Consider the following 9,222-nt stretch of genomic DNA (forward strand, 5'->3'; position numbering starts at 1 on the left):
GTAGGACGTTTAACCATTTAAATGGCATATTGTAATGGATACGTGGCTTGGCTCATTTACATGCGATTCGCAGTACAGGTACGCTGATGGCGGCACGGTCCTTATGGGCTGGTTTGCTTCCGTGCTTCATTCATTTCTACCTTTTTCTGAATACAAATGTGCAACAAGCACATCCATGCATGCAAGGCACACCACTTTCTCACAGGCAGGCAATATGGGCTTTTAGTGTTAGCGTTGCAATCAGTTTATCAAAGAACATTCCACAATGCGAGTTACTTGTGATATTCATCTGCAAAAAAAAAAACAAGTTAACTCTTGTGCATTTGTCGTGGCATTGCAGAAACAAATGCGTAAATTACCGCTTTTCTTCATCTCGGGAGACTGTCCAAGAAGTGCCTTTCAGATAAGCTTCAGATAAGCATAGTTTATATTTCAAGTTATCCATATATGAAGCTATTTCGTAATCCCCTTCGAATTCAATATATCACAGATAGACTGTGTTGTTAGCATTTCCTGAATATCGGTAGTGATGGTTGGCTCCTTTGGTTGACATTTCATTTATTGAGCTCGTCGTTTTTACTGATACTACTTCTGGGTGTGCACTAGTGTTACCAACTGTAATGTCATGTCCCTAAATGCAGAGACTTTTGGTGGCTTTTGCATTCTGTAGGGATGCCTTGGCATCTTTTGCTCAAGGTGTGGTGAGTTCTACATATGCCACTATTGATTTCTGAAATGTTTACTTGACATACTTTCCAAAGAAGGTTCTCACAAAGAGCATTGCCAGTGCTTTATTTGCATGTACCCAAAGGCCGCAGCAATTGTTTGGGTGAAGTACGTATACTGGGTGATACTTGGTATCACCCAGTATCACTGATGGGTGATACTTGGTATCACAGATTTTGTGCAGTTACATTGTTGAAGTTTGTCATGTACTGAATACCACAAGCATGAACATCATCACTCTACATTTGCAGCTATTTAAAATTGTTACTTTAATCACTAAAATTTCAATCCATCTAATAAGTTTTGCTAATGAAATATTTAGTTCTCTTTACATCACGGTAGGCACAGGGACTTCCTGTGGCTTAGTAGGGGCACCAGGTTTTTCATGGGTCTTTGTTAAAAATGGCTGATAATACTGGTGGCCATATATGCTAAATCTCTATGCAACAGTTTCACTGAAAAAGGTGCACACAGTGGTGTTAAGTTAAATGCCGTGTGCTGGTGACTTACCATAATTTTATGTATATAGCCCACATCAAAATATTTGGGAGCTTAAGTACAAAGTGAAGGAGTGGGCTATGTTCAGATTTTGCTCCTTTCTAATTGGCTCCACGGCAAGATTAGCATACTGCTGTGAAGGCAGACCTGAAGAGCCACATTGCTATCAAGCTGCGTAAGAAGGCAGAATCCTTGCTTTTGTGAAGCCACACTTCAAGGCAAGAACTTCCAAACAAATGTATCCCATGTTGCCATGAAGCAGAGCCACACTTCAGTGGTGAAACTGTTGCACAGAACTTGCAAAATAAGTTGTTAGTATTTGCTTGCTCTGAGTTTCTGTTTTGGTCTGTCATTCCAAACTTGTTAATTTTTCTTTTTAACTGGAGCCATTGTTCATTCCTTACATGACAGGTTCATCGCCTGCACCCACACCAAGATGTACCACATCACCTCGGTTGAATATGATGAATTCATCAACACCCTTCGTAGCGCCCGTGCAGCTTTTATGCTGACTCCTGGCGGAATGGTGCAGTTTACAGAATTGCTGCACAGCCTGCGGCGCTCCAAGTCTTGCAAGAAAGATCTCTGGCAACGCATCAATACCATGGCGTCATCAAGTCCTCCCATCTGACGCCATCATAGCCTATTAGGCACACGAAATTGATGGCTGTAACTGAAACTCATTTCTTACCAGTGTTCCTTTGTGTTTTCTGTTTTGGCTCTGTCTCTGTCGTTGGTGTTCTGCATATTTCATGTAGCAACAGTGTGCACGACTGAGGGGTAAACCCTTTGCGAGTCTCTGCCTACACCAGCCTTGGATAGTGCCGATAAAGTTTCAGTGAGAGTGGTTTGGGAATTGATCATATTTGGCCTGAGGGACCTTGTTGTTTGTGCGAATGCCTCTGCAACTTGCAGCAGATGTAACATTGTTAATTTATTGCATACTCCCACTGTGTGTGTGGTGTAAGAGTGAGTGCATGTGTGTGTGTGTGTGTGTGTGTGTGTGTGTGAGAGAGAGAGAGAGAGAGAGAGAGAGAGAGAGAGAGAGAGAGAGAGAGGGAATTGTCAACAGGTCTGTCCAAATAGCATTTGTCTGAAAAGTTCCAGCAGGCTGCAAGGAATTCTCCTTGCTCTGGACATGTCATGTTTGTGTCTTTGTGAATGACATACTTGCAGCAAGCAGTGGGAGCTGCATGGCTGCTACTTTGGTTTTTGCATGTAGCTGCAAAGACATGCTGAGGTGCTAGCTTGAACTCAACCATGGTTGGCACTGGCTGCAGGTGTAGACACATCCTGAAAGCCAATACTAAAGCATGCTGTTGATCTAGTACACATGTACTGACCAATGTAGTAGCTGTTTTCATTGCTCAGTCCTTAGCTGGTGCTCTGTATTCTCTGTATCCATTTTTGTTTTGTGCATGCACCATGTATTATGCATGCCACAATCATTGTATGATGTGCTGGAAGGCTAGGTTTCTTTGTCCTTCTCTTTATAGTGAAAACAGGTGGTAATGTATGTGAAATTATGTTGTTATTTGCCATTTTGCTCAAAGGAAAAATTATTGTTTTTGTCTGTGTGCAACTGTAGCCTTTAGTTCATAGGACTTAAAATTTAGCTTTCCCAAAATGTCTTTTTCTTATTATTATTTTTCTGTTTGTCAGCTAAAACTCGACACAGGACAGTGTTCTTGAGGCAGCTCCTAATGTGTGGCAGCTTCTGCAGAGCCAAGCGAAAAGCAGAGCTGAGATGGGTGCATGCCATTGCCAGTTTTTCTCGTGTTTGAATGTGGAGTGGCAGCCAGTTGTGGTTGCTGCACATGTGTGTCTGCATGGAGCTTCTGCGCAGGCTGTGCACGTGTAATACTTCAGTGCTCGGCTCTGTCTCAAGCAGAGCTGCTGCACTCCATGTCGATTTACTCGGCGTTGCCTTTTCCGAAGTGTGGCCTACCAGTGTCATTGCCACCACTGTCGTGGCCACCATGTTACTGAAGCAAGTTGGCCGTAACATGAAACTTTGATGCAGTGAATGTGTCTGAACATGAGCAGCATCAGGCGGCTGATCGCAAGTTTTTCAGGCGTTTTTCATCATGGTACATCAGTGCTCAAGTCGTGAAAACAATTTTTTCCAGTGTCTGGTGATGTTTGTTGTTCTCTCGTTTGTTGTTGTTCACTGTTGTGGTGATGATGGTGGTGTTTCAGTGCGTCCTAGTGACCATCACCTTTTTTCCTATGTTTAATCACCATTAGTGTATCAGTCTATTGTCATTGTAGACATATGACCATACTTTGCATCCATCTGATATGTAAGCTGTGTAGAAGGGCTTGCAGGTATCATGTTTCTGGGAGGTCCATTGTATTGCCATCAGAAAAAAAAAAATCTCGGGCTTCATAAAAGACATGCTCCTGCTTTGCACTCTTTATCCGAGCGGTTAGCAGTAGTGTCAGTCGTTCATGCCCTTCCTTTGCATGCATTCTCAAGCTGTGGTCTGCAAAGTTCTTGGTTCAAAGTTAATGGGCTAGAACCTCTCACACGGGTGCCTGAATTTATGTGCTGGCAAAGCCCTTCCCCCTTTTTTGTGTGTATATGTGTGTACAAGGTTTTGCTTCATACAGGCTAGTATGGTTAGCGTTTGTGACACTTGGGCCGGTATAATGTAATACTTCCTTTCACTTCGTTCTATGCTTTTCTTATCCACCATTCACCATCGGCCTATCTTGTGGATCAATGTAAGCGGAACGCTATTCGGACCACTGATGAAGCGCAAAAAAGGAAAAATTTGAATAGAATTGTTACATTATCCCGGCCTCGGTATGAGAAGTTTTATTTTCTTTCGTCTGCCATTAAATCACTCGTGACTCAAGCAGAAGGTCTCACATTAGTTAATGCAATTTTTTTCTTGTTCTTGTAAAAAACAGTATTGGTGTTTCAGAAATCCTAAGAGTGTTGTGTGCTTCACAAAAGTAATGTTAGAAGCGTTTCAAGGTTATGTTAAGAATTTTTTATTATTCACCATCAATTTGACAATGGTGATTGTTTCACAAATTTATTTTGGCGCTTCTTTGTTTGCCAGAAGAGTTTTAACCCGTCCATGAAGGAAACCTCCCGTCATCCACAACACAAGCTTCACATTTCACGCGTGCAACAGTTCAGAAGGGAAGACATTCAAATGCATACCATGACACTAGAGCATTCATTACGACAGACAGTTGCAAATTCTGTATCTGTTTGTGCAATTTTGTGATATTATTTATAAACCTTATGTTCAGTTCTACTGCTTACCCATTTTTGCTACCATTACAGAACAAGTTAGTGTAAACTTTAACAATCTCGTGATTGTCACTGTCCTAGCATTTCGTCCTAGAATAAATTTTTCTATGTTATGAGTGACTCCTGCCTTTCTCTGAACCTGCATGCATCACCTGTTCCTCACTAATTTCAAGTTGCAGTCTGCTCTAAGTAGCTATTAGGAAGTGCTTTTTGATGATTCCATTGTTCTCATTTTTCATGAAAGTACTATTTAAGTTAAACCCATTTCTGGCATTGTGTATAAACCAGAATATAAATCTAGATATTTTCTTGAAAAAAGCAGTCTAAGGTCGCGCCTCATATTATATAGCGGCCTTTAGCAGAGTGAATTGTCTGGCAACTTAAGGCGTGCAGGTTGGCAAAGGCATAGCCAAAGCCGTATCCATATCCAAATGTTTTTTTTTTTTTTTTTTGTCGCTGTTTCTTGTGGGCACACTTTCAATCTACTTTGTGTGTGATTTGTTTTTGTCCGGTGATCAATGAGTAGCGGCATGCAGAGACAGTTTTCAGCTGCATTCAACACAAAAGTTGTTGAAGCGAACGGCAACATGTCCACTCAGCGCCAGTTTGGCGTTTCTGAAAAAGGCGTGTGATATTGGCTAGCACAAAGAGGGAAACTGTCAGCATTTAACCTACGTAAAACATCATTGGTGGTCTTATGTAGTGCTCACTTGTGGCACCGAGGACGACGCACTGTGGGAGGCGGCCAGCAACAAACGGTTGGTTGTTTTCTGACGACACTTCTGCAAGTTCCAATGAATGAGAGTGCAGCTCTGATGATGGATGAGCAATGCCGTTGTCAAAATAAACGCGTTGCGGTGATTTTTTGTTGTTTTCTTTTTTTTTCACTTCAAGGTAATGGGCCGAACTATATTCAGATTTATATGGTGCACCAAGAACAAAATGTATTTACAGTTAGAACAACTATGGACTTTTTTCTTTCAAATGCAATGTTGGAAATGCCATCAAGCTTGTAATTCCAAAATTTTCAAAAACGACTGTATATGTAAAGAGTCCCGAGTATCAACAGATGTTTCAAGCTGCTACACTGCAACTTGGCTGACCAAGTTACGATAGGGAGGGGGCACAGCCTGTTCCATTAGGGCAAAACCAACCACACTATCTGCTGCTGAACCTATTTGTACCCTTATGACTGGCAAATATTGAATTACATGCTTTAAAGGGACACTAAAGGCAAATACTAAAGCTACTGTGACAGATTAGTGCCCGAGAATCTAAGGCGTCAATATTATCGCGAACAGAACCTTAGTAATCGACAAATTGAGGTAAATGCAGAACGTGATTAGACACCCCCGGGGCATTCAAGCACTTGCCTGATGACCAAAGCACTTCTCAGTTAAATTCTTTCACTAATACTCAACTACTCGTTGCAGAAAACAACCTTGTATTGTACTATAAGATGAAATAAAATGCTACTTGTCCAGTTCTGTTTCATTTTCAGAAAAAAGAAGTCATTGAAATTACCCTCGAGAACGACGCGGGCGGTCGAAAGGTTTCGTTTTCTCGACTCTGCGCCGCCCACGCTTTCGCGTTTCAGTAGTTTCGTTATCGCGTAGTGCTGCGCTGGTTTTGCTGGCTCGCGACACTCGGACAAACTGCAAGCATTAAAGAATTCAATTTCCATGTTCTGTCGCGGGATGCCCGAATGGTTTAGGTCACTTGACCAAACAACAGTTGCAGCGGCGAATCCACCGCTCTGTCTTTTCTGTCTTGGCTCGGTACCGCCGTCTGTCTGGCGCCATTTTACTCGCCGACGGCAGCAAAGCATGAGCAAAGGGTGGTGATGGCGTATGCAACGTCACCACTCCTCCCCGGTCGGGTGGCGGGAGGTTTGAATTGTCATAAAGCTATTCGGACTCTTCAGATCCAGTTTTCTCGTTAACTTAAGTTTTTTCTTGGCACGAAACCATCATTGTGAGGTTTCTGAAATGGCATTTAAACAGTCCACGTCAACTTAGTAATTGCCTTTAGTGTCCCTTTAATTAAATGCCTTATTTTTAATGGCCGATGATGTATCAGGTAGGTTGTTTCTTTGGGTAATTCACAGGGGTTAAAATAGCATTTTACACTTTCCTGGAATTATATGCCACCTTCAGATGGACGCACAACCCCTAGTATGTGGTGTTACACCATCATCGAAAGTTGAGCGTTTTCCCACTGCTACTGTAGCTTATAAGTACAACCAGTTGCATAACTGTATGCATATATACACGTATTATGATGAGGTGTCTGAACAGACGCCTCTAGACTACTAGCCGTACCATCATGAATTGTGGTTGGCATTTTACCTGCAGGATTAAGGTGCAACTATGCAATATGTGTTGAAATGCTGTAACGGACAGTATTTTTCAATGGGTAGTTTGACCATACTTGGTGCAGCGAGGGGGGGGGGGGGGGGGGGGCTGACCAGGCTGCGTATTTCTAACTGCTTGTAGGTACAGCGGTGCGTGGCAGTTGCGGAGACGACGGACGATTGCGCGCATGCGCGAGTAAGAGCGGATGCGAGAGAGGGAATGTGGGAACGTTTGCTCCTTGAATATACGGCTCTGCCTAGGCACTACGGAGGAGTTTCTTAGCGCGTGTTGTATGCGCTTGTCCCTAGGCGTGCTGGCAGAAGTCGCGGGGCGCGGTAGTGCTGAACTTAGCATCGCAAGTTCGCGGCTGGACGCAATTATATTTATTCAATCGTGTGTTTTTGCTAATGAAAACAACGTGTCATTATTTCGCATTATTGGCGGTGCCTCCAGGGCACCAAAGTGGCAACGGGGACCCGGACTGGTCTGTGGGTTGGGGCTCGCCGAGGCCTGCGAGTTCCAGGAGTGTATAAGATCGGCTGTCCGCAATTTTTTATGAGAACACCCCCTGGCACGCTTCGGCCTCTGTGGCCCCAACCCACGGGCCGCCCTGCTTCCAGCTTTGATCCCCCCGCTACCGCTTGGGTGCCCCGGAGATCCTGCGCCGCCTGCTTTAATATAACCTCAGGTGCTCTCCTGAGGCCTCCATTTGCCGGTTACATGTGCCCTCCTGGAGCAGTGCTTGTAAAAAATCCGATCTATCGTCGCGACGAAAAAAGCGACCCGCGGCTTATACAACACCAGTCAGAACATTGTCCCTTCAGACACAGCGATCACCAAGCTGCGTCCGCGCCCACTGCCTCACCGCGCGGGCAGCCAGCGACGGAGTGGATAAACCAACTCGACCGCACTCCGCAATGCCGGCATGTCTAGGGGACAAACGAATACAACGCGCTTTAAGAAACTTCCTCCGTAGTGCCTAGGCTGAGTCATATATTCAAGGAGCAAAAGCCCCCAGATTTTCTCTCTCGCGCCCGCTCTTACTCGCGCCTGCGCAGAAACGTCGAGCTCCATCAAAAGTGCCACGCCCCGCTGTACCTACTCGCAATTCTAAAAACGCGACCGGGGGCTTCAGCTCCCCCCCCCCCCCCCCCCGAACTTTCCGGCAGGCTCCTTGCTCACTTTTATGCCTGGCACGTCGCCTGCGAACAACGGCGCATGCCCTTCGAACGCCCGCCCCAGACAAGTGCAGATTGCTACACTCCTTCAGGCAGATCAAGGGCCTACTCAAGGTAATAGTTCTATTATGATGAACCAAGCATGAGAAACTTGAGAGGAAGCTTTAGCTCGGGCCCAACTCGCTGCCTATTCAAATTCATGTATAATGCAAAAACGCTTTTCTGAGAGAACCCCTGGACCGATTTTAATGAAATTTGTTGTATTTGAGAGAAAAAATTAAATTCTAGTGGCTGTACAACCACGTGATGTACGGAAGTGCATGGGTAGAGTGCTCGCTCTACAGGAAGCAGATCGCCATACGTCAGGCTTGTGGCAAACTAGGGCACCGAGCAGACGTATGCCCCACACCGGAGAAGCAGACTTGCAGGGACTGCGGCATTCCAGACCCCGGAGCAGATCACGCTTGTGAAGAAGTCTCTTGCGCGCTGTGCGGCGAGAAACACCCCACGGCCAGCGAGGAATGCAAGGGCAGATACCAGGTCCCGTACGTGGTACGCAAGCGAAGAATCGAGAACAAGCAGGCAGCCATTGCGTCCAAGAAACTTCGAGAAAAAGCGACGATTAAGGCAAAACGGCACAGGTGCGGCGCAGCAGCCAGACGGACAGCGCGAGCCCAGAGGACGCTCCAGATCCAGAGGGAGTTCGGGATCCCGATCGGCCAGCAGAGGTCGCAGGAGCCGTTCCACATCGGGGGTGCGTTTCGCACCCGCGACCGGAGCCAACAGCTGGGCCCAGCGAGTCAAGGCGACAACGGGATGCCAGGCCTCCGCCACGGCAGGGACGCTGCCCACTCACTGCGGGCCACTGAGGGACCAATCTCAGGTGAGCTTGCCAGCGCGGCCAGAGAATAATGTACACAAGGACATCTTAGAGAGAATCAAAGCACTCAAGCACGAGAACGCTCAACTCAGACGCACAATGACAGAACTGGCTAACGAAAACAGATTGCTTAAAACGCAAATCGGCACACCAAATGCACAGACACAGGACACGCACATGGACACTTCACCCAGTGCGAATCCCTCCAGCGTAGCGGAATCGGAAACGGCTAGTCAAACCCCACCCGCGGGCACACCAGCCACCAAGAAACGCAAGGCCAAGACCACGGAATGCGACACGCCTGCCAAGGACATAGAC

The 9,222-nt window shown here is 45.7% G+C and overlaps 1 protein-coding gene across 1 annotated transcript in view; it reads left to right on the plus strand.

Annotated features, from left to right (window-relative positions):
- The window catches only part of Dora (zinc finger SWIM domain-containing dorado), a 211,028-nt gene extending 206,423 nt beyond the window's left edge, over positions 1 to 4,605 (plus strand). The window contains exon 26 of the mRNA XM_050196305.3: positions 1,636 to 4,605. Within this exon, the coding sequence (XP_050052262.1) occupies positions 1,636 to 1,855 (220 nt within the window). The 3' untranslated portion in view covers positions 1,856 to 4,605. The remainder of the gene's footprint in view (positions 1 to 1,635) is intronic.
- Positions 4,606 to 9,222: the final 4,617 nt, after the last annotated feature.

This window comes from Dermacentor andersoni, chromosome 1 (genome assembly GCF_023375885.2).
Source record: "Dermacentor andersoni chromosome 1, qqDerAnde1_hic_scaffold, whole genome shotgun sequence".
Taxonomy (NCBI): domain Eukaryota; kingdom Metazoa; phylum Arthropoda; class Arachnida; order Ixodida; family Ixodidae; genus Dermacentor; species Dermacentor andersoni.